The 27150-nt window shown below is 36.1% G+C and overlaps 1 protein-coding gene across 1 annotated transcript in view; it reads left to right on the top strand.

Annotated features, from left to right (window-relative positions):
- Nucleotides 1–832: 832 nt before the first annotated feature.
- LOC149806016 (mitochondrial dicarboxylate carrier-like) overlaps nucleotides 833–27150 on the top strand; it is a 64808-nt gene continuing 38490 nt past the window's right edge. Inside the window, exons 1-2 of the mRNA XM_089950861.1 lie at nucleotides 833–1112; nucleotides 15546–15665. Of these exons, the coding sequence (XP_089806987.1) occupies nucleotides 981–1112; nucleotides 15546–15665 (252 nt within the window). The 5' untranslated portion in view covers nucleotides 833–980. The remainder of the gene's footprint in view (nucleotides 1113–15545; nucleotides 15666–27150) is intronic.

Raw genomic sequence — 27150 nt, 5'->3', positions numbered from 1 at the left:
AGTTTTCACTTTTTAGCATATAAATTTTATTCAGTACTATTGGTATATAATACAATGGACAGCATAAAACTAAATGCCACATTAATCTAACAAAAGGGATAAATCTACCCAGACATGTATATGTAGACAAAAATAATGTAAAGCATTAATAAACTCGGACACACACACACACACACACACACACACACACACACACACTAATATTTCACATGGTCCGAATCAGACAGGAATTTGATCCGAATCAGCTATAAATCTGGCCCCATTTAGCCAATGATTTGGTCCGAATCAGCCTGGTCTGAATGTGTAACGGTTAAATTTACATGAAGCTTAAAATATATACTTGTAATGGCTAAGTGTGTGTGTGTGTGTGTGTGTGTGTGTGTGTGTGTGTGTTTTCTATCAGGTTTAGAATCTCTCCGCAATATGTATGACTATGTTATTTAATGTTTTGAGTCTCGTGGCTATATGTGAGACAACGTTATTTATATTAGAGAAATGTTTATTACATGTTTCTGTTTTATTTAGTTTATGCTTTGTATTTATATTGTATTTATTTATTTATTTTTTTGTGGAAAAAAGATGAATAAGTGAAAAGGTATCTGTTGTATGACAGATTCACTCGCCTCCGGTTCTGACTGAGTTATCTATGTTTTTTTTTTTGCACATATAAATAATTCTCTATGCCAGTGTATGGGATACATGATGAAATTGTTTAGTAGGTAAACTTATTTCACCAAACGTAATCCAGGTCGTGTAAAAACAATTGGCAGATCGTATATCGTGATATCACGTTAATTGGACAAGGGGGACTACCTAGTAAGGTGCCCTTTACCATCTGTGACCTTGACACATATCTATAGAAGGAACCAGTGTTTTTATTGCAAGCAGTGGCTGATGTGTCTTTTAAAGGAAGCGTAAATAATACGTGTACAGTAGCCCAGTTTAACTGAATTAAAACATTTTAGACTTAAATCCTGACGATGTCGAATGTTACTGTGAAGGAAAATGTACCAAAAGCAATTGACAGGACCAAGAGAGTTGGAAAATGGTACTTCGGAGGTTTCGCTAGCGCAGGAGCAGCATGTGTGACACATCCATTAGATTTGTTGAAGGTAGAGAACTATGATTTTTACATGTTATTTCCTAGATAATTTATTAAGTTCGCCTTTTATATACATAGCAATATGTCCAATTTTGTATATAATCAGCTGTTGCATTAAAACAGACCAATGGGCAATCAAATCCCGGGCGCGCGAATGATAGAGAGAAGAACGAATAATCGGAGCTGAAATACTACTGATTTTTAATATCCTAATAGTTTGTTGTATCAGTTTAAAACAGTATTTTACGAAACCCAGAACCATTACTCTAGATTTGCTCTTGGACGCAATGTAGTGGCTAGTATATACAGTATGTAACACAGTTAAAGGCCATGTCACAGTTCCGATTTATTTATTGAAGTATTGCTCCTTTTTGTGTGACATGTTTTCCAGACATAAGGTATACTATTTTTCTTTGTTAGATCCTTGATTATTGTGTTGTCGACGATCCCCCCCCAATTTTTTTTTCTTTGTTGCAAAATATTTTATTTCTGTATGCTGTCTCCACATACTATCATTGGATTACAGCACAGTTAAATAAAATGCCTGGTATATTTATAAATGTGTGATTGATCATGATCATTAATGATATATGTTACTTATTTAGGAAGGGGCCCCGAGTGGCCGAGTCATCTAAAGTGCTCTCTGTTACGGATCACTGCCATCTCACCTCTGTCTGCGTTGGTTCGAGTCTCGGATTCGGATAATGTGGGTATGTGAGAAAGTTTGCCAGTAGCTTCTCGTGGGTTGGTGGTTCTTTCCGGGGTTTTACCGGGTTCTTCCTCCACCATTAATACTGGCCGCCATGTATAGCCTATCGTGTGCTGAAAAATGGCATTAAACCCTACAACAACAACAACTTATTTAGGACCATGAATAGCTAAAACTATTTGCTGCGTTACAGTAATCTGTCATCTACCACTGCTTCTATAGCATGGCTCATGTTTCTACCTACTTAACCATATGTGCAATACAGATGGAAGTGCTTTGCAAACTTTTGTTACAACTCTAATAATAATTAGATTTAACATGCTCAGAATTTTGTATCCAACTTGTATAAAACATGTAATAATGTAACTTACATTTTCTGAATTACTACAAAGAGGATCTTTGCTTGTTTCTTGTGAATAAATGGATGTATTTCATTGAGTGGGTGAAAATAATTGAGTTTTTCACCCTTGAGATAAAATATATAATTTTTATTCACTCAAATCAAGCAAATTATCTTTGTATTTTATGCTCAAACATATTGGCTATCAATATGTATAACAGATTAAAGTATCACATTTCTTAAGGTAATGTCAGCTGTGTACCATTTACGATCAGCTGTGTTTTGTGTATATTCACACAAAACGTATCAGTAGTAACAAAATTTTCTTTCCTTATTTAAGGCAAAAAAACCCAACATGAACACAAAAATTAAGAAACAAATGCAAGTATGTTGCAGGATGTTAACATGGTACTAGTCTTACATGGTAGGTGACCATACCAGTAGATCAAGCAGCAAAATGGCAGGTCAGATTGTATGATTATAATGTTGTTAGGGTCTGTTTAGTGCAGTGAAAATATAGTTTTGTACTTCACTGCAGGGACTTGTCAAACTTAAGCTATTGGGAAATCCATATATTCACATGCTTTCAAACATCTGTTGTCTTGGGGGTTTATTTTTGCTGTTTGTATGCTATTCATTGGTGCAGATGTAGCTCACCTGGCCATGCTAAATGGGTTAATGTTATAGCTGTGCATCTGTCACGTGTTGTTCATCTGTCCATCCATCAACATTTGCCTTTGAATACACTAAAGCTTTGTTTCTATTCCAATTCTGATTAGACTCAAGGTTGAAACTAGAGAACACAAAAGTTACTCTAATCACTTTTTTTTGGTTAATAATTTGCTTTTTAATATATGTAATGGATTTCCACCTGCCCTCTGATTTAGAGGTGACCCACAAATAAACATGGCTACAAGTCGTACAATCCTACTACCTGCTGCAGCTTCTCTTTGATCTGGAATCCTGGTTTCATGAATTTACTTGTCTCTGTTTTAACCCAGAACAGTCCACATAATATTAGTATGTTCCAGTCATATTTGGGGTCTATGTGACTCACAGAGACTTTTCATTCACCTGTAATAGATTGGTTCCAGTTTGATACTGTGTTAAAGAACATAATTACCATCATGATCCATCACACAATCATTCACTACCCAACATGAGTCATTTTATCAATATGACTTGATGAAGTGGCATTATTTTCAATAGGTTGGTACTAACCAAAATTTTACTATAAGGAGAGACAGGGGCCATGATGTCTATTTAAACATCAAATGGTTCTGAAGAGGTCAACTTTAGTTTTTCATTTTAATTAATAGTGAGAACAGTTCATATGCACATAAGAAACTGACAAACTTTTGAGGAATTAAGTCAGTCAGTCAATGAATAAAAATTAATTTAAATTATTTTTTGCCAAGATCTTTTGTAAATGCTACCTTTAAAAAATTCTTCACAAGATAGGTAGATACCGATTACCTGTTTTCACCATTGTGAGGAACAAACATTTTTAGGATAGCCATTCTTTTAATGTATTATGAAGTAAATGTGCAGTACTGTAATGTTTAATTTAAAACTGTAGAGCATTGTTATAAATCATGCTGTATGTTGAACACTGTAAAGGCAATCTTTATTTATGTTTTGCATTAATAAATAAACATTCGTGAATGAAAACAAAATTTACACTTTACTTCTTCCTTGTTTTTCTCTCCAACTGGCTCACTTCTCCCTTTATTTTCTGGAAGGAGATTTCACATATTCGATTTTTTTAACCATGTTTGAAGTCATGCAACTTGGTATTCAGGTTTATATCATCCAAAGCTCAGATATTAAAGCTTGATTGTGAGTGACATCAATGCATTAATGATGTCATCAGATAAGCTTGGTTATGAGTGACATCGATACAAATTAGTGATGTCATCAGATAAGCTTGGTTATGAGTGACATCGATACAAATTAGTGATGTCATCAGATAAGCTTGGTTATGAGTGACATCGATACAAATTAGTGATGTCATCAGATAAGCTTGGTTATGAGTGACATCACTGCATATTAATGATGTCATCAGATAAGCTTGGTTATGACTATGAGTGACATCATTGCATATTAATGATGTCATCAGATAAGCTTGGTTATGAGTGACATCAGTGCATATTAATGATGTCATCAGATAAGCTTGGTTATGACTATGAGTGACATCAATGCATATTAATGATGTCATCAGATAAGCTTGGTTATGAGTGACATCAATGCATATTAATGATGTCATCAGATAAGCTTGGTTATGACTATGAGTGACATCAATGCATATTAATCATGTCATCAGATAAGCTTGGTTATGAGTGACATCAATGCATATTAATGATGTCATCAGATAAGCTTGGTTATGAGTGACATCGATGCATATTAATGATGTCATCAGATAAGCTTGGTTATGAGTGACATAGATGCATATTAATGATGTTGTCAGATAAGCTTGGTTATAAGTGACATCGATGATAATGATGTCATCTTGCATCTGGTGAGTTAAGTTTGTGTCAACTATGAGGACTGTAATGTATATCTATATTATTGCGTATTCATTTTCATGATTATAGATTGTAATGGTCATTTTATAAATAACACATTAAATATAAATTTTGTTTATAGTTGTGGGTTTGCATTGTAAAATGAGGTCATTTTAGTAGACACATTACATAGTTTCAGGATGGAAGTAAACATGATGATATGAGTTCAGGTCATGGGTTTTCTTTTGTTCAATTGAGTTAAGAGGATTTAATTTAGTTATTTTAATTATTCATTGAAATTATAAAGTGCTCAGATTTTAGGACTTATTAGCTATTTTGGAATTACTGTGAATTCATTTAAGGACATTTTGGATTATATTGTGATACATTTGATTTCATTTGGAACACCACTGAAGCTCATTTGAAATACTTGATACTTTTTGAATGGTAATACAACTTTTAGGACTATTTAAGGTTTCATTCACTGTACCGTAAGTTATTTGTAATTTTTCACTTTGTATTCTAGGGAAAAAGAAATATTTGTTGAATTTTACAAAACTTGTTGGCTTTTTGCTCTTTTCTTTTACTTAGCTTGAGACCATGGAGTCATAACAGGACATTTGATCATGTTTTGATTGACCTGGTATTTATGCTTGTAGCACCAAAACATCAGATGAGTTAAATAATGATCGACATCCATGCATATTAATGCGATCATCTTGTATTTGATTATCTGAGATTTTGAGTACTCCAGAGAATGTTACTCACAATCAAATTTGTCTGCAATCTTAATGACATAGGCTTATATAATTATGACCAAAATGTATTTATGAATATGAATTTTAGTCATACTTCCTGTTTTTATCAAGTTGTGGATGTGTTCAGTTGTGAGCAACATTTCACTTGTTACAAATTTATTATTCACAAGAGAGGACCTCAAGGTAGATAAGTTCTGTAATAATTCAGTTACCTCCTCTGCATAATGTTATCATTATTGTTAATGAGGTCACTGTATTACATCTAACTGGCTGAGCTTTTTACCACTCTACAGAACTTGTTTCTAAACAGATTTTGATCAGATTTGGTGTGTTACATTTTTGTTATTAGTATATCTGAAATATCTAGAAATTTATTTCAAGTAATTATATTTTGATACCATGTATATACATTGTACAGTAAATGCAATTACTTGGCAAATTTTAGCTTTACCAGTCATGGACCAGAAGAGCTTATATAATAATGGCCAATTGTCCATTGTCTGTCCGTTCATTGGCGCAGGTTGATTATTGTTATGCCTTCATTACTACTTGGATGATTTCCATGTGCCTTGAGTGTTTCACCCATGAGATGAAATATATCCTTTATTCACACTGAACAAAACAAATTTTCTTTGTATTTTATTCTGAAACATATTGGCAAGCAATATGTATAACAGATTGAAGTAGCAGATTACTTATCGCATTCTGCAGGGGTAATGTCAGCTGTTTACCTTTTATGATTAGGTGTATTTTTGTATTTCACTGACCTGTTAGGTTTTGCTGAATAACACAAAACTGGTTTAATGGCTGGATTACAGCTGACCAAAACCAGCAAACAAAGACACACTGGTTTCTCAAAGGTTATCATAAGGCATATAGGGTTACAAGTGAGTGCCGATCCTGGAGCTGACCATATGTGAACTGTAATTGTCAGATCATTTGTAGCAACAGAATGTTAAAACCATACATTACCACAAATCCTGCCAAAAATGAGCATTGTGTTGCATTTAAAAAAAATATAATTATTCACATAGTTATTTCTCTTTCTTGTTTCTCTTATGAATTTTGTAACATATTCAAGCTTAACAATGGTCCCTTTCACTGTTGAATATATATTTCAAACAGCTCCAGACTGAGTTGGAAGAATTCTACAAAATTTAGTGAAGAGTTAAGTTCTAGCCCTACATTCATCCTGGTACACATGAAACAAATACATGGTGGTGCTATGAATGGCATTGCCACTAAAATCTATTTGTCCAATTTTTTCTTCTTCAATCCAGATGTTGTCAGTCCATAAGCAGATGTACTATAGCAGAGGTACTGTTATGCCTTTTACCACTTCCAGCTTCTAATATTCACAAGACACAATGTAATCCAGGAAAATTGTTGAGTTTACATAACAAAATCTCTGTATCTTGCTGGCTTTTTTATTAGATGTCCACTACTTGTTCAAATCTACTGTGTCCAGTTTAACTCATTCATGACTAATGACATCCTGACATTCATTTTGATGACCTCTTTATTAGTATCTTTGTGTGTATCGTATATATCTGGTAATGTCTCTTTTGTTTATAACAAATGTTTTTGGTTTTTCCTGTATGTAATACCATCCTGGGATTGCACATCATTTGACGTTGTAGTGCTTGTTTTCTGATGACTACAGCTGGTTCCCAAAGACCTTGTCTTCTGATTCTAAGATTGTCTTCAGAAGCCAGGTTTGGAACCTCTCTAGCTATTCTATCATACTGTTTCTTTTGCTTATATTTTGTTTCACTTAGTTTCCTCTTTTGGTTTCTTGTTTTATAACTTGGAGATGTAGCTGTATGTTGGTAGTAGGCAAAGTTGATCAAGTCTTTGACTTTTCAGTATATGTGCCACAGATCTATATATCATTAATTGGTATATTTTGATAGTCCAGTATTGATAAATATGGGTCTTTATCATCTCTCTTTACCTTTAAATTTCTTTGACAGTTTGAAAGGTTCTTTCTGCTCAGCAATTAGATTGTGGATGCTTAGGACTTGGCATAGCATGTTTGAATCTCCAGATTTTCGCAAACTGAACATATTTGTTTGAGGAGAACTGTGGTCGATTATCTCTCCTTACTTCTTTTGGTATTCTGTGTCTTGCAAAAACTGTGTGTGTGATTACAGTGCTTGCTCAATAACAGTTTGTGCATTTGTCACATAGTTGTTGCATTTACATCAAGGGAGGCAAACAAAGACTCAAAATATCATATAATTTTGCTATAGAGTGGCCTTAAGAGGGTTGGTTATAATGCTAATTGCGATACCAGTCATTTGTGAAACTATAACCATTCCAATTCATGGGCAATATTGTCTGCATCATACATTTGTGCATATCCTTAGCTGTGTCACTGCCCTGAAATTTGCTTATTTTTGTGAGTGATGATTATAAGTGACAAAGCAGTTTTTTGCAGAAATTCTAACTTAAGATTTGTACAGCTCTGATGTAAAGAAGGATCATCACATATGTTTGCATTATATGCATTACCCTTGAGTCCCAGTCCCACAAAGCCCCATGGCAAAATTGACAGTCTTCTTCCCACCTTAAAATTAAATGGTAGGTGCATAAGAGACCAGCAATTTAATTAGAGGGCCTTAGGGAGTCTTGAATTTTCTTTCAAAGCAGTTTATTTCGCTTCAAAATGATCAATATTTTTCAACCATTATAATAGATATACATGTACATGTACTTCATTTTTTGGTTAATGTTACCACAATAATATTTTTCCAATTTACTTGAGGGTTAGAAATTGTTTACCCCAAAAACATTCCTTCTATCCCCACCCCAGAAAATGAAGTGGTTGGTGCCCCCCCCCCCCCCGACTGCTCTCAGCCTTTCAGAATTGGCTACAGTATTTGAAATCAGTCTTGTATTATGCATGAACCTTCTGTGTGACATTCCATCTGCCGCCTTGAACTGAAAAATACACATTCTGATGGTATCATGTCATCCCTGCATTTTTCATAAATGAATCAACACATTTACAAATATATTGGGGGCCCTGAGTGGCCGAGTGGTCTAAAGCGCTCTCCATTGCGGATCACTGCCGTCTCACCCCTGTCTGCATGGGTTCGAGTCATGGATTTGGCCAATGTTGGTATGTGAGAAAGCTTGCCAGTTGCTTCTCTTGGGTCGGTGGTTCTTTCTGGGGTTTTCCTGGGTTCTTCCTCCACCATTAATACTGGCCGCCATGTATAGCCTATCGTGTGCTGAAAAATGGCGTTAAACCCCACAACAACAACAACAACAAATATATTGTGCTCTGTTGTGATATTCTTGGTGTGGATCCATCAGTTTATTAGTCATTTCTCCATGTAAGGTGGACTGTGTCTTCATGTTTTGTATGCTTTATATTCACAATGAGAGTTAAGAGGAGTTGATGGCAGTATGAGTGTTCAAGTGCAGTGAAATTTTATTGTCAATTTTTGGGGGTAATTTTATGTTGTTTTTTTTTTAATACAACAGTAAAAAAAATTAAATATTAAAAGTTTTGAAAATTTTGTGTGGGAGTGGGCTTTGATGACATTTGTATGGTCATTGTGGTAATAGGTGATGGTAAATTATATTAATATTGAATTCAAAATACAGGTTGAATCATATAATAAATACGAAATAGCTTTAATTCAAAATGATTATGGATGGTAACAGTTTGATGCATGGAATGAATATGAAAAACAATGTTTAAATTAAAATTATTTATTAAAATGTTACTATTTGGGTGCATATTTATGTCTATGAAACCATGTGTTTATCCCATAATTTTATCTCAAAAAGGAATCTACATAAGGTTTGTGACTTAATTCTTTTCTAGTAACATATTTTGCATCTCTTTTTGCCTTTTTAATGTTTTTACTTTCAACTACGATTGAGTGAATTTTCCAAAAACTGCTTTAAAAATTTTGCTCAGCGTTCCTTAAATTTTCCAACAGTCTTTCTTCTTTCAGTGGTGTATCATGGATAATCTTGTGGATAATAACTGAAGTCATAAATTGTACTGGTATGTTTCATGTTGTCGTAAATATTTTCAGTTTTAAGTTCTGATAATGAAGTATTAGTGTCATTGTATAAAAATTCAACATTGTTACTTTGGAATATTGTTTTTTTGTTTGTTGTAATTAAAATCATGTCAGTCATTTACTCCATTCTAATATACTCATTCCACGGTAAACTGGCCTGCCTAGAACTAATTTTGTTCTTACACTGTGGATACTTATAAACTGATCATTAAATATTTTTCTTGTTATGATTCCAGGATTGCATACCACTAGCAAACTCAATATTACCCTTTTTTAAAAGATCTCCTATAGTTAAACAGAGAATTAAATTATGTATTCACTTGAGAAAATCTTTCTTGAATACATTTTAGCATTATGACGGTGTTCAGTTGAATATATGGAGCCATCCATTTTGCTTGATTAAATTCCAGTACTCTCCGTATCATTGTTATTTTAAATACAATTGTAGATTGCAGCAGTATGCAATGCATTTTCCTTAGTAATTAAATTACCAATTTATCACAATCAATAAAATTATGTTTTAGATCTTCTGTTGAGTTTGATGGTTGCTTAGCCATTCCTTTTCTGACATTTAATGTATCAGGTGCAAAGTGTTTATGAATTATGAAATTGTGTAAACTTTCGAGATATTCTAATTCAACTTTTAATATATACCTCATTTTGGAACCATCTCAGATATAATTAGGTAACTGATTAGGTGAAATCCATTTAAATCCACTAACATGCAAATTTACCATCATGTCCAAGCCATATACATATACATTGTTTCAATCAAGATACATTAATTTTAACAAAGAATTAGATTTATTTTTATCATAATCACTTAATTAGCTTTAGCATGTCATTTGCTAATTTATACCCCCTTTTTCAACGAATTGATGCATGTCAGATTCAGTTAATAATTTTAATATAGTTTCTGTTTTATTGAATAATACGTTTCACGGTAGGCCTGTACTACTACAATACTCAGCAGGGTCTAATTGATGTTGAAGGACCATATCAGTAAGAGTCTCAAGCAAGAAAACATGTTTTAAATATAGATCTTGATATTCATCTAAATTATTGACATATCTCCCGTGTTTAGCATAAGCATAATCTAAATCTAATATTGCAGATTCATGTAATAACGAGTAAAATTGTGATTTGGTGGTAGGACTGTTTTAGTAAATAATCCTAAAGATCCTAATTAGTAATTACAGTATAAGATGAATATACATTTTTCTTAATAGCTCATTCTATCTTTTACTGGTTAATCTAAAATCTTCCTTAGATAAATTGGATGGTAGCGGCTGTTAAGAAATTATAAAGAATCAATACATCTTAATTGGCTGATACTTTAGGATATGTATTTTTCTATGTTATTGGGTATACATGTTATTTTGCTGCATTATTTTAATTTGTTGATTCCATGCATTAATGAATTGCTATCATATCCTGTGAAATTATAAAATACCACTGGGATATTTGGGGTTTGAAATAACACTGGAATCTTGTTGTTTGAAATAACAATGCAATCTTGGGGTTTGAAATAAGACTGCAATCTTGGGATTTGAAATAACACTGGAATTTTGGGGTTTGACATAACACTGGAATCTTGTTGTTTGAAATAACAATGCAATCTTGGGGTTTGAAATAAGACTGCAATCTTGGGATTTGAAATAACACTGGAATCTTGAGGTTTGACATAACACTGGAAGTTTGGGGTTATTTTTATATATATTTTAAGTTGTAAATTAAAATGATGTGCAGTGTCCCTAAATCTACCAGCATAGGCAATGATCTCTAACCATATCATCATCTAATATTTGGTACATAATTGTGACAGATGCTTGTATTTCTAAAGTACCGGTAATTTTGTCTTCATTTATTATTATTATTCTTGTGTGAATTTTGAATTCAGAATTGTTTTCTTTTAGTTTCATCATCTAATTTATCAAGGAAGTTCGTAACCACATCTCTCCCATTATATAATTCATGATTTACAACTTTTCCATCACATCTTACAATAACATATTAACACCCTCTGTGGTTGCTGATCAATAATTTGTTCATTATTTTTGCTAGTTTTGTATACTAAGTTTTTTTTAAATTTAATTTTTCACACTCAGTATAAACTAAAGTGGGACCTAATTTTGATTCAAATAATTTGTAAATTTAGGAATAATTTTTTCCTTTTTATGAAATTTTTTGTATACAGTTTAATTATTTTTCTAAATCAAAGATTCTTGTTATGAAACCAGCATTTATTTTACCAATTTGCATCAGAGTTGCGGACTTATTAGCAAAAGTAGCATTCATACCATTGCAGGATGCCCCATCTTTTTCATATATTTAATTGGCTCTGGAAGTATGTGTGGATGTTAAAATGTTCATAACATCCTTATTATTGAGCTTGTTCTGAGGTACATCATATTGATAATTGGATTAAAGATGTTGTGTAATATTTTGAGTGAGCTTAAAATGCCTTGGAGGAGGTTTAGGTGTCATTGTGATTGTTCCTTGGAGGAGGTTTAGGTGTCAGTGTGATTGTTCCTTGGAGGTGGTTTATGTATCCATATGTTTGTTTTGGGTATCAGCTTTTGCTCAGTTTGGATGATCTGTTGTTGTTTTATATCACCTATCATCAGTATGCCCATTAGCACAAGTTTGTTATCACTACTCTTCCAAATTACTTGGAGGATTACCATGAAGCTTCTGGGACACCTCTTTAGGTAGATTGGTGGCCAGAGTCTCCATGCTGCTGTTAAAGAACGTGAGGCAATCCAAAATCTGCAGCTGTTCCATGGAAAATACAATGTATTTATCCATGTTATTTGGAATTGCACTGGTGTGGGCATTGGAGGCCAATAGCCTCTATAATAAGGTTGATGTCATAGTCACACAGATTGTTAATTGCTACCAGCACCTTGGTTTTTTTGGCTAATGTGCAGTTACACACATTGGGGGCCATGCAATGGAACATGCCAGTGATGTGGCAGTGATCACTTACTGGTCCTTCTTTATGTGCTTGCAGCAGATGTGACAGTCTTTTGCCCTCTGGAATGACTTGGTGCTGGCTGCATATAACCAGCTTGGCTGGGTTTGTGTAAACCATGTGGATCTCCTCCCTCTCGTGTTCAAGGCTTCAGATTATGGTGGTAACTGCCTCTTTACCACTGGAGAACACTGGCTCTTTGGTGGACCTGGTGCAGCAGATGACTGTTTAAAAAAATACTGTGAGACCTGGTTGGTGGTTGTCTGTGTGATGCTATTTCTTGGGTTGTGGGTGAGGCCTTCCACTGGCATTTTCAGTGCCTTCAACTGCTTAGATAATGTATCAAATGCACAACTGGTGGTATTGGTTCTTGAACCATGGCGTGTTTTTGCCTCAGTCTTAAGCATGATGGTTGACCTCAGTTTCTCAGCTGGGTCTTGGCAATCTTTTGTGCGGGCCACCAAGAGGTTGGTTTTGTGGATTATTCTTTTTTGATGGTGGGTATTATTGTCTAGATGATGATCAGCCGCAGTGTTTAACCTGGATGAAGTGAATGTTAAATGATATCAAATGTTAAATGATATCAAATTATTGGATGAAATAAATGGAGATCGGAGCAGAGATATTGAATACCACATGAACCAAAAATACAAAATATAAATATTGAATTAATTAGATAAAAAATAAAATAATACCTCTACCAGAAAGAAAATTAACCCAGAGTTCTCGAATGCAATTAGCAGTTCTGTTTACATAGATACAGCAAATTCATGAAATTGAATGAACATTTAGAACTTTAATTATCCTGCATATGAAAACTGGTTGCTTCACTTTCCAGAATCAATATAGCTTGTCAATTGTGGTAAACTTGCACAGGAACACTTTTGTTCCCTCTGGACCGCTCTTGCATTACCACCTTTAGTGGCCTCTTGATGTCCAGTCTATATCACTCTGGGTATCCACTCTTATGTTCTATAATTCACTTTTATATCAGCCATGGAAGCTATTTTCCTTGCTTTGATGTTTACTCTTTTGTCTTTAGCAAAACTGTCTCCTTACACCCTGGTTATATGTCTCTCATAGACTGTTAATTACATGTTCTTTGGACAAGCCTTTCAAGGGTTTTTGACTTCCCCAGAGTCAAGAACTTTCACCTCGCACAAACAGTTAGACTACGTAATTTTATGGTGTAAGACATTTATACAACATGAGACTTCATCTGCCAGCACCCTCACACATGTAATTTTCAATACATTCATGGACCACAGCATTGGCTTTAGACACCAGCAGCCTGACCTCATTGGGCCACATGGCAGCAATGGTGGAGCTTTGGAAATAGGCTGTGACCTTGATGGCTTCCTGTGGCTTTTTTGATTTGGACTTACAGCACAAGACTGACTTTTATACCACAGCGGTTGCATATCTCAGTGTGCAGTATTTCACAGACGTGTTGCTTAAACCTCTCCACAAGTATGATTTGTGTCCCAGCATGGTGCCTGAGGGCTGGTTTTGTTGGTGGTGGTAGCTTGTGTCTTGGAGGTTCAGCCTGGCACCAGGGGCCTGGTTTTGACAATAGTCTGTTGGTCTTGGTTTTATATTGGTTGGCTGTCTGGCCTTAGCAGCCAGTATTGCTTCCAGCATATGATCATATTTGCTCTTGGTTATCTACCCCTGTCAGAGCAGCCTATTGATTTGCAGGATATTTGCTCAGATCCATTACAGACAGTCAGTTATCTCTAATTATCTCAGTGCCTATTTTGGGTAAAGCACCACCTCTTAATCTGCACCAGCAACTCACAAAGAAACTTTGCAGATTGTTTCACCTTGTCCAGCTTTTATATGCTCAGGTTCTGCAACAGTTGCCATATGGAACAAGGTGTCACAGTAGTTACTTATGGTATTCTATTGACTACAACTGGTGTATGGTGTTAAACCCATAACAACAACAACAAGTACTTTAGTTAATGTGCTTGCTTAATTAAGGATCCAGTTTAAAATTTGAACACTCAGATTCAGCATACATTATTGATCGATTTGAGGTAGGTTACTCACTTTCTTTGACAGAGACACTCTTATCATGAATATTGTACATGATTTCACCAGAGTATTGTATGTGTTAATTTGGTTGGAATACCACCCAGAGCCCACCAAAACAGAACATATCCCTATTCTCTGAGTCCTGTCTAGAGCAGCTGTTACGTGTAAATAAAGGTGGGTCATTAAAAGCTACTTTTAAATTAATTGTTATTGGCCTGTGTGTGGGAACTACTTTTTCTGGAGCAATGCCATCTCTTGCAGATAGTTAACTGATGTAGCCATGGTTGGAGTCAGTTACAAACTGAATACATTTAAAATCCCATCAGCTTTTTATCTCAAATGAAATTTTGTTGGTAGCAGATGTTCCTGATATATAAGTTTGCCACACCATCCCCCCCAAAAAAAATGCATGCAGACAGCAGATCATTGGACATTGCATGCCATGAATATTTTTAATTTGCACATTAAATTGTGCAATCATTGTACACGTAAACTCTTCTAGAAATTTACACTTTAAATTTGGCAATTTGTATTTCCCTTTTGTATCTTTGCCAGAAGGAAAGCTGTTTTGGAAGTTCTTCTGCATATAGATGCTTCCTACATGATGTCATTGGCAGCCATATTGGAAAGCTGCTGATAGATTTGCTATTTATTTTTTATGGTGTTTAAAAGTTAATAATTCTTTGACTCTCAAGAAAAATAGTATACCTTGCTAAAGATGGCATATTTTTGTGGCCATATATGGGAGAAACTGCCAGGCCGAGATAAAAGGGGCAGAATAATGTCTGCTAGTGACAATGCTGGAAAGGACCTGTACTTGCAAGGCTATTTGAACAAGGGGAAAAACTCTGTATTAACCAGTGAATGAATGCAAACAAATGAAACATCAGTGTTAAAATATTTATGGGTTTTAATGTATTACAAAAATTACTGCTATAAAAGTCATTAAATGTTTATCATATTGTTTGTATAATACTGTAAAAGTTTTCTTTTCACAGGTATCAATGATTTGTATGTATATTTTTGATAAATTAATTTAAATCTTCATTTGATTACAAATGTTTCTTTACCTTGGCAGGTGCACCTTCAAACACAACAAGGGGCAAATATAGGACTCATCCAAATGGCTGTCAAAGTTGTTAAGAGTGATGGATTGCTTGGGCTTTATAATGGTTTGTCTGCTTCATTATGTCGACAGGTGAGTGTTTCATTTATGTATCATTTATACTTGCTTATAAGTTGAGTCAGACTGCAAACAACAAAGATCCTGATCAGCCATAGCATAATGTGCATGCAGATTAAGGTCTGTGTTTGTTCTACTGATTACTCCTAACAAACTGCACAGAGCCAGATCTGCCAGCACATTATGCTTAGCAGATCTGATCTGAGCAGTTTGCAGTTGGACTCTTATAATCAGGTCTTTTTGGTAATTTACTGTTTGACTGTCTGATCTTGAGCAAACTTTTGAAATGAAGACAGATTAGGAATCATGCTTTAAAAGATCGTTTGCCTTGGTGGTTTATTTTTGCTGTTCATATGCTATTCATTGGTGCAATTTTAGCTCACCTGGCCGATTGCCAGGCAAGTTCCTGCTATGGTTCTTATGTGCATCTATTATATGTTATTCTTCTGTCCATCAGTCAGCACTTGCTTGTGAACACTTTAAAAGTTAAATTTCTATTCAGATTCTGATTAGACTCTGAAACTAGTGAGCAAAACAGCAACTATAAGAATTTGCCACTTTGCCCTCTGTTTTTGAGGTGACCTCTAATTAAGCATGGCTAGGAACTGTACCATCTTACTCCGTTTTGCAGACCCTCATTGATCCAGAATCCTGGGTTCATGAATTTGTCTCTGTTTTAAAATACTGGAGAACATTCCACTGTATATTAGTATGTACCAGTCCTATCCAGGGCTTATCTAGCTCACAGAGACACTTTTCAGTCATGTATTATAGATTAGTCCAGTTTTGAAACTTTGTCAATGAATGTAATTACCATATTTTCCCATTAAATAATCATTCAGTGTCCAGCATAGGTTGTTTTATCAAAGTGTTGTTGTTGTTATAAGGTTTAATGCCAATTTTCAGCACAAGATAGGCTATACATGGTGACCAGTATAAATGGTGGAGGAAGAGCCCAGGAAAACCCCCGGAAAGAACCACCAACCCATGAGAAGCTACTGGCAAGCATTCTCACGTACCCACACAGGCTGATCTTGAGCCTCGAACCCATGCAGACAGGTGAGATGGCAGTGATCCGTAACGGTGAGCACTTCAGACCATTCGGCCACTCAGGGCCTCTTTTATCAATGTGACCTGATGGAATGGGATTATTTTCAATAGGTTAGTACTAACAAAGACTGTATTATTTGAAAGACAGGCATGGCTTTACCCTCATGAATAGGCAGCCAATGGACCTTGTTGTCAGTATAGAAACACAATGGTTTCTGAAGAGGGCAACATAATTTTTTTCATTAGAATCAACTTTAAGAACAGTTCCAGAAATATACACATAAGAAACTGACTAGATTGCAAGAAATTAAAACAATCAAAATAAATAAAAATTAAATTTAGCTAATTGTTGCACAGATATTTTGTAAACACTCCCTTTGAAAGATTCTTCACAAGATATGTGTAGATACTGCTTTAATTACATGTTTTCACCATTGTCAGGAATAAACTTATTAAAGGCAGACATTCTTTTGATACATTATAAAGTAAATAAGCAGCACTTTAATCTTTAATTTAAAAACTTGTAGAGATTCTCATAAATCATGCAAATATTTTTTGATGTTGACCACTGTAAAGGTAATTTTTATTTATATTTTAAATTAATAAATGAACATTCATGAATGAAAACAAAATTTACACATTTATTCTCTGCCACTTTTCACTCGAGCTCACTCACTTCTTTTATATTGTTATGTGTTTAGACTCTTACAAAATGTAACAGAAAGGAGTAAAGATAACAAGCTTTGTAAAATTTAACATAATTTATTTCCCTAGAAAAACAAAGTGATGATGAGAAAAAGAACTTATGGTTTTAAGAATCAAATCAAGTCCTATTTTTAAAAAGTCCTAAATGAATCTGAGTTCGAGTCCCACTGAAATCCAAAATAGATGGCGATGATGATGTCTGTTGCAACCTTCAGAGTGCTGTTGTGTCAACAGTTCCTTGTTGAATCACAGAAAAAATTGATCCAGTTTTGAATTCTGAATAAATTTCAATGATTGTCTTTATCCAAGAATTCTTTTTGAGCACTTACATATTTACAGGGAAAATAATCACTTGTATTCCATAAAATAAAATTTCAACTCAAACTGGTCACATCACTATAAACTGTCACACTGCAGACATTGTAGCGATATGACTGATTTTTTTTTAAAGCTACTTTAAAAATCCAAATCTCTCTCTCACACACACACACATGTGCACACACACACACACAAACTGGTCACAAGAAAACACCTTTAAATGTCAATGGTTTAGAGTCCGAATGCCCAAATTCTATCCAGAAAACAGTTATGCACTAATTTAAGATGCAAAATAGATTTCCACATGAGGGTCATATGGTCACCCTTCCAGAACAAAATAGAAGCTTTTTACATGCCTAACATCACATTCTCCCAGTATGCCCTTAACTGAAATCAATGGTTCTTTCTCTGGGAAAGAATAATAATTTTTTTCTTTTTTAAAGTTGTTTACCAGAACCCTTAGTGGTTTTGAATGAAGGTCAGCAACTAGACACAGTGTTTCTATAAAGTTATTTATGTCAAAAATAAAAAATACAAATCAGTCACAACTGAACTCTATTCCAGTAAACAAAGTTACGCTACAATATCAAGTAATGGAGTAAAAAAAAATTTAAAACTTACAAACAAACAGTTAAATTAAATCAAATATAAATAACACTTCTCCCCATAAAGAAAAAGAAAGATTTATATAATAAAGCTTTCTTTTTACAATAGATTAATTAGATATGAGGTTTAAAATAAAAAACATAAGAACTCTTATGAATTATACAAAGTATACATAAAATAATACATTTCTATACATGAGAAAGTGCATCTGCTATTAAATTATCTTTTCCCTTAATGTGCCTGATGTCAGTATTATATTCCTGTAACAACAAACTCCACCTTAGTCTTTGATTTTTATTTTTTATCTTGCTGATGATAGTGAGGGGGTTGTGCTCAATAAATACAATAATCGAAGGAGCTGAACCAATGTAAACTTCAAAATGCCAATATCAAAGCCAAACATTCCTTCTCGATTGTTGAATAATTTCTTTGATGCTTATTTAATTTCTTAGAAAAATAACACCATTTTTATCTTCTTGAATCAGTACTGTTCCAACCCCAACATCACTTGCATCATCAGACAGTTTAAATGATTGACTGAAATTTGGAGCTATAAGAACTGGTGCACTTTTAAGTATGGCTTTTAACTTGTCAAAAGCCTCCTGGCATTTGTCAGTCCAAAGAAACTTGTTTTTCTTGCTCAATAAATTTGTCAGGGGTTCAGCAATTATGGAAAAATTTGGACATCATTTCCGATAGTATCCAGCCATAGCTAAAAATCACATCAGTTGATTTTTACTGATAGGCACAGGGAATTCAGAGATAGCCTTGACCTTAGCATTTATAGGTTTATCTTGTCCATATCCCACAGTATGTCCTAGAAAAGTTACACAAGCATGACAGATATCACTTTTGGATAAATTAATTGTCAAACTTGCATCAGTGAGTCTGTCAAAGAATTTCTGAATTGTCACTAAATGTTCTTTCCAGGTTGTAGAAGTTCTCTCCATTGCAGTTACTTTTATGCCAGAGTCTGATAAAGACTTACTGATCAAAACCAAAGCACTTTTATCCAAAACGTTATTTTCCATGCTTCTGGTGAGTTGAGCTTGTGAAAAGTATGATGACATATTCTTGATCAGATTTGTGTAGACCTGGTATGTAAGCTTACAACATCAAGACCTGGTATGTAAGCTTACAGCATCAAGATCTGGTATGTAAGCTTACAGCATCAAGACCTGGTATGTAAGCTTACAGCATCAAGACCTGGTATGTAAGCTTACTGCATCAATACCTGGTATATAAGCTTACAGCATCAATACCTGGTATGTAAGCTTACAACATCAAGACCTGGTATGTAAGCTTACAGATCAAGACCTGGTATGCAAGCTTACAGCATCAAGACCTGGTATGTAAGCTTACAGCATCAAGACCTGGTATGTAAGCTTACAACATCAAGACCTGGTATGTAAGCTTACAGCATCAGGACCTGGTATGTAAGCTTACTGGATCAAGACCTGGTATGCAAGCTTACAGCATCAAGACCTGGTATGTAAGCTTACAGCATCAAGACCTGGTATGTAACCTTACAGCATCAAGACCTGGTATGTAAGCTTACTGGGTCAAGACCTGGTATGTAAGCTTACAGCATCAAGACCTGGTATGTAAGCTTACAGCATCAAGACCTGGTATGCAAGCTTACAGCATCCAGACCTGGTATGCAAGCTTACAGCATCCAGACCTGGTATCTAAGCTTGCAGCATCAAGACCTGGTATGTAAGCTTACAGCATCAAGACCTGGTATGCAAGCTTACAGCATTAAGACCTGGTATGTAAGCTTACAGCATCAAGACCTGGTATGTAAGCTTACTGCATCAATACCTGGTATATAAGCTTACAGCATCAAGACCTGGTATGTAAGCTTACAACATCAAGACCTGGTATGTAAGCTTACAGATCAAGACCTGGTATGCAAGCTTACAGCATCAAGACCTGGTATGTAAGCTTACAGCATCAAGACCTGGTATGTAAGCTTACAGATCAAGACCTGGTATGCAAGCTTACAGCATCAAGACCTGGTATGTAAGCTTACAGCATCAAGACCTGGTATGTAAGCTTACAACATCAAGACCTGGTATGTAAGCTTACAGCATCAGGACCTGGTATGTAAGCTTACTGGATCAAGACCTGGTATGCAAGCTTACAGCATCAAGACCTGGTATGTAAGCTTACAGCATCAAGACCTGGTATGTAACCTTACAGCATCAAGACCTGGTATGTAAGCTTACTGGGTCAAGACCTGGTATGTAAGCTTACAGCATCAAGACCTGGTATGTAAGCTTACAGCATCAAGACCTGGTATGCAAGCTTACAGCATCCAGACCTGGTATGCAAGCTTACAGCATCCAGACCTGGTATCTAAGCTTGCAGCATCAAGACCTGGTATGTAAGCTTACAGCATCAAGACCTGGTATGCAAGCTTACAGCATTAAGACCTGGTATGTAAGCTTACAGCATCAAGACCTGGTATGTAAGCTTACTGCATCAATACCTGGTATATAAGCTTACAGCATCAAGACCTGGTATGTAAGCTTACAACATCAAGACCTGGTATGTAAGCTTACAGATCAAGACCTGGTATGCAAGCTTACAGCATCAAGACCTGGTATGTAAGCTTACAGCATCAAGACCTGGTATGTAAGCTTACAGCATCAAGACCTGGTATGTAAGCTTACAACATCAAGACCTGGTATGTAAGCTTACAGCATCAAGACCTGGTATGCAAGCTTACAGCATCAAGACCTGGTATGCAAGCTTACAGCATCCAGACCTGGTATCTAAGCTTACAGCATCAAGACCTGGTATCTAAGCTTGCAGCATCAAGACCTGGTATGTAAGCTTACAGCATCAAGACCTGGTATGTAAGCTTACAGCATCAAGACCTGGTATGTAAGCTTACAGCATCAAGACCTGGTATGTAAGCTTACAGCATCAAGACCTGGTATGTAAGCTTACAGCATCAGTACCTGGTATGTAAGCTTACAGCATCAAGACCTGGTATGTAAGCTTACAGCATCAAGACCTGGTATGTAAGCTTACATCATCAAGACATGGCATGTAAGCTTACAGCATCAAGACATGGTATGTAAGCTTACATCAAGACCTGGTATGTAAGCTTACAACATCAAGACCTGGTATGTAAGCTTACAACATCAAGACCTGGTATGTATGTTTACAGCATCAAGACCTGGTATGTAAGCTTGCAGCATCAAGGCATGGTATGCAAGCTTACATCAAGACTTGGTATGCAAGCTTACAGCATCAAGACCTGGTATGTAAGCTTACAACATCAAGACCTGGTATGTAGGCTTACATCATCAAGACATGGCATGTAAGCTTACAGCATCAAGACCTGGTATGTAAGCTTACAGCATCAAGACCTGGTATGTAAGCTTACAGCATCAAGACCTGGTATGTAAGCTTACAACATCAAGACCTGGTATGTAAGCTTACATCATCAAGACATGGCATGTAAGCTTACAGCATCAAGACCTGGTATGTAAGCTTACAGCATCAAGACCTGGTATGTAATCTTACAGCATCAAGATCTGGTATGTAAGCTTACAGCATCAAGACCTGGTATGTAAGCTTACAACATCAAGACCTGGTATGCAAGCTTACATCAAGACCTGGTATGCAAGCTTACAGCATCAAGACCTGGTATGTAAGCTTACAGCATCAAGACCTGGTATGTAAGCTTACATCATCAAGACATGGCATGTAAGCTTACAGCATCAAGACCTGGTATGTAAGCTTACAACATCAAGACCTGGTATGTAAGCTTACAGATCAAGACCTGGTATGTAAGCTTACAGCATCAAGACCTGGTATGTAAGCTTACATCATCAAGACATGGCATGTAAGCTTACAGCATCAAGACATGGTATGTAAGCTTACATCAAGACCTGGTATGTAGGCTTACAGCATCAAGACCTGGTATGTAAGCTTACAACATCAAGACCTGGTATGTAAGCTTACAGCATCAAGACCTGGTATGTAAGCTTACAGCATCAAGACCTGGTATGTAAGCTTGCAGCATCAAGGCATGGTATGCAAGCTTACATCAAGACCTGGTATGTAAGCTTACAGCATCAAGACCTGGTATGTAAGCTTACAACATCAAGACCTGGTATGTAAGCTTACAGCATCAAGACCTGGTATGTAAGCTTACAGCATCAAGACCTGGTATGTAAGCTTACAGCATCAAGACCTGGTATGTAAGCTTACAACATCAAGACCTGGTATGTAAGCTTACAGATCAAGACCTGGTATGTAAGCTTACAGCATCAAGACCTGGTATGTAAGCTTACATCATCAAGACATGGCATGTAAGCTTACAGCATCAAGACATGGTATGTAAGCTTACATCAAGACCTGGTATGTAAGCTTACAGCATCAAGACCTGGTATGTAAGCTTACAACATCAAGACCTGGTATGTATGTTTACAGCATCAAGACCTGGTATGTAAGCTTGCAGCATCAAGGCATGGTATGCAAGCTTACATCAAGACTTGGTATGCAAGCTTACAGCATCAAGACCTGGTATGTAAGCTTACAACATCAAGACCTGGTATGTAAGCTTACATCATCAAGACATGGCATGTAAGCTTACAGCATCAAGACCTGGTATGTAAGCTTACAGCATCAAGACCTGGTATGTAAGCTTACAGCATCAAGACCTGGTATGTAAGCTTACAACATCAAGACCTGGTATGTAAGCTTACATCATCAAGACATGGCATGTAAGCTTACAGCATCAAGACCTGGTATGTAAGCTTACAGCATCAAGACCTGGTATGTAATCTTACAGCATCAAGATCTGGTATGTAAGCTTACAGCATCAAGACCTGGTATGTAAGCTTACAACATCAAGACCTGGTATGCAAGCTTACATCAAGACCTGGTATGCAAGCTTACAGCATCAAGACCTGGTATGTAAGCTTACAGCATCAAGACCTGGTATGTAAGCTTACATCATCAAGACATGGCATGTAAGCTTACAGCATCAAGACCTGGTATGTAAGCTTACAACATCAAGACCTGGTATGTAAGCTTACAGCATCAAGACCTGGTATGTAAGCTTACATCATCAAGACATGGCATGTAAGCTTACAGCATCAAGACATGGTATGTAATCTTACATCAAGACCTGGTATGTAGGCTTACAGCATCAAGACCTGGTATGTAAGCTTACAACATCAAGACCTGGTATGTAAGCTTACAGCATCAAGACCTGGTATGTAAGCTTACAGCATCAAGACCTGGTATGTAAGCTTGCAGCATCAAGGCATGGTATGCAAGCTTACATCAAGACCTGGTATGCAAGCTTACAGCATCAAGACCTGGTATGTAAGCTTACAACATCAAGACCTGGTATGTAAGCTTACATCATCAAGACATGGCATGTAAGCTTACAGCATCAAGACCTGGTATGTAAGCTTACAGCATCAAGACCTGGTATGTAAGCTTACAGCATCAAGACCTGGTATGTAAGCTTACAACATCAAGACCTGGTATGTAAGCTTACATCATCAAGACATGGCATGTAAGCTTACAGCATCAAGACCTGGTATGTAAGCTTACAGCATCAAGACCTGGTATGTAATCTTGCAGCATCAAGATCTGGTATGTAAGCTTACAGCATCAAGACCTGGTATGCAAGCTTACAGCATTAAGACCTGGTATGCAAGCTTACAGCATCAAGACCTGGTATGTAAGCTTACAACATCAAGACCTGGTATGTAAGCTTACAGCATCAAGACATGGCATGTAAGCTTACAACATCAAGACCTGGTATGTAAGCTTACAACAACAAGACCTGGTATGTAAGCTTACAGCATCAAGACCTGGTATGGAAGCTTACAGCATCAAGACCTGGTATGCAAGCTTACAGCATCAAGACCTGGTATGTAAGCTTACAGCATCAATACCTGGTATGTAAGCTTACTGGATCAAGACCTGGTATGTAAGCTTACAGCATCAAGACCTGGTATGTAAGCTTACAGCATCAAGACCTGGTATGTAAGCTTACAGCATCAAGACCTGGTATGTAAGCTTACAGCATCAAGGCATGTTATGTAAGCTTACAGCATCAAGGCATGGTATGTAAGCTTACAGCATCAAGGCATGGTATTTATGTTTACAGCATCAGGATCTGGTATGTAAGCTTACAGCATCAAGAACTGGTATGTAGGCTTACAGCATCAAGACCTGGTATGTAAGCTTACAGCATCAAGGCATGTTATGTAAGCTTACAGCATCAAGGCATGGTATGTAAGCTTACAGCATCAAGGTATGGTATGTAAGCTTACAGCATCAAGGCATGGTATGTAAGCTTACAGCATCAAGGCATGGTATTTATGTTTACAGCATCAGGATCTGGTATGTAAGCTTACAGCATCAAGACCTGGTATGTAAGCTTACAGCATCAATACCTGATATGTAAGCTTACAGCATCAATACCTGGTATGTAAGCTTACAGCATCAAGACCTGGTATGTAAGCTTACAGCATCAAGACCTGGTATGTAAGCTTACAGCATCAAGACCTGGTATGTAAGCTTACAACATCAAGACATGGTATGTAAGCTTACAACATCAAGACCTGGTATGTAAGCTTACTGGATCAAGACCTGGTATGCAATCTTACAGCATCAAGACCTGGTATGCAAGCTTACAGCATCAAGACCTGGTTTGTAAGCTTACAGCATCAAGACCTGGTATGTAAGCTTACAGCATCAAGACCTGGTATGTAAGCTTACAGCATCAAGACCTGGTATGTAAGCTTACAGCATCAAGACCTGGTATGTAAGCTTACAGCATCAAGACGTGGTATGTAAGCTTACAGCATCAAGACCTGGTATGTAAGCTTACAGCATCAAGACCTGGTATGTAAGCTTACTGGATCAAGACCTGGTATGTAAGCTTACAGCATCAAGACCTGGTATGTAAGCTTACAGCATCAAGACCTGGTATGTAAGCTTACAACATCAAGACCTGGTATGCAAGCTTACAGCATCAAGACCTGGTATGTAAGCTTACAGCATCAAGACCTGGTATGCAAGCTTACAGCATCAAGACCTGGTATGTAAGCTTACAGCATCAAGGCATGGTATGTAAGCTTACAGCATCAAGGCATGGTATTTATGTTTACATCATCAAGATCTGGTATGTAAGCTTACAGCAACAAGACCTGGTATGTAAGCTTACAGCATCAAGACCTGGTATGTAAACTTACAACATCAAGACAGAAGATGAGTTTGATTATGAACAACATCTATGCATATTGTGATTGTGAGCACTCCAGAGAATGTTGCTAACCATCAGACTCATCCACAATCTTAATGATGTAAGCTTATATAATTATGACCCATATTTGTTCATTCTGGGGAGCTTCTTTCTCTTCTTCATGGCTCAGATCCAGATATATGTTGGCAAGTTTCACCACCATAAATAAAAAAGCAAAGATTGATTTAGACTTGAAATAAAAGATGAAAAATACATACTGTATTTATGCTTTTAATAATAATTTATCCCAACTTTAAAATTAATTATCGTGTAATATATTTTTAACTGATATATTTTATTGAGAGAACGTAATGTATATACATGCAAACTTCTAAGGGTTTATGAAATGCAAAAGATGCACACCTTTGAAAAACAAAATGCAAACTCAGGATCTCTTTGCTACTCACCTGCACATGCTTAAACTCGGATATCCATGCACTGTTGAACTGGCTGTATTATTTCTTAGTTGGTGGTTTCTTAGTATTAGTAGAAAGTATATGTCTTGGCATTCTGACATAAATAAAAAAAAATGTAAGAGCTACACTTAAGTTTTCCTCTTAGCACATCTTGAACAATACAATAACAATTAAACAAGACAAAAAAAACCAATCAAAATACTTTAATGTGTCTGCCAAAATCATTTTTATGGTTGTTCTCTCTGCTTTATATCCCCATCGCCAAAGGTCAACCAGTTTTCATTAACTGCTCAGAAGACATTATGGAACACCTTTGATCCCTTTATTCCTTAAAATACCTTACAATAGCATCACACATTTGGCCTTACACTTCCCAAATTACAAAAATAAGATAATTAATTAACAGCTGGCTGTGTACACATTAGCTCTTCTTTAACAGTTCTAAATGTATTTTGGGGCCCCAAGTGACCAAGTGGTCTAAAGCGCTCACCGTTCCGGATCACTGCCATCTCACCTCTGTCTACGTGGGTTCAAGTCTCAGACTTGGCTAACGTGGGTATGTGAGAAAGCCTGCCAGTAGCTTCTCGTGGGTCGGTGGTTCTTCCTGGGGTTTTCCAGAGTTCTTCCTCCACCTGTTATACTGGCCGCCATGTATAGCCTATTTTGTGCTGAAAAATGGCATTAAACATGACAACAACATCTAAATGTATTACTCAGCCATGCATCATACACCATTTGGTGTACTGGTGGAACAGTTCTTACTGTACAGATCAGATCCCATTGTAATGCCAAGCAAGTGTACTTGCTTTAAGGACAGTAAGTTATGAATTGGGTCTTAATCCCATGATGACAGGAAGAGATCTAGGAGACAATGCTGGTTGTATGATTTACTTATCCATTTTATGCCAAAAAATGATCACAATAATAGAGTCCAAGAATATATCCTTATTTGAATGTCACTGTAAATCCAAGTCCCTGTCTGAGAATGTTATTTATTAGCACTTTGTATTTCCAGAGAAGAATAATTTGAATTAAATAATTTCACCCAGATGAAAATTCTGCACAGCAATAATACAGCTTGATTCTGCTCATATGATATCACACGAATGACTAATTTCCC

This window comes from Sinohyriopsis cumingii, chromosome 2, assembly GCF_028554795.1.
Source record: "Sinohyriopsis cumingii isolate HCF-2022 chromosome 2, ASM2855479v2, whole genome shotgun sequence".
NCBI lineage: Eukaryota > Metazoa > Mollusca > Bivalvia > Unionida > Unionidae > Sinohyriopsis > Sinohyriopsis cumingii.
Note: the sequence above shows the minus strand (reverse complement) of the source record. Positions and strands in the feature narration are given on the sequence as shown.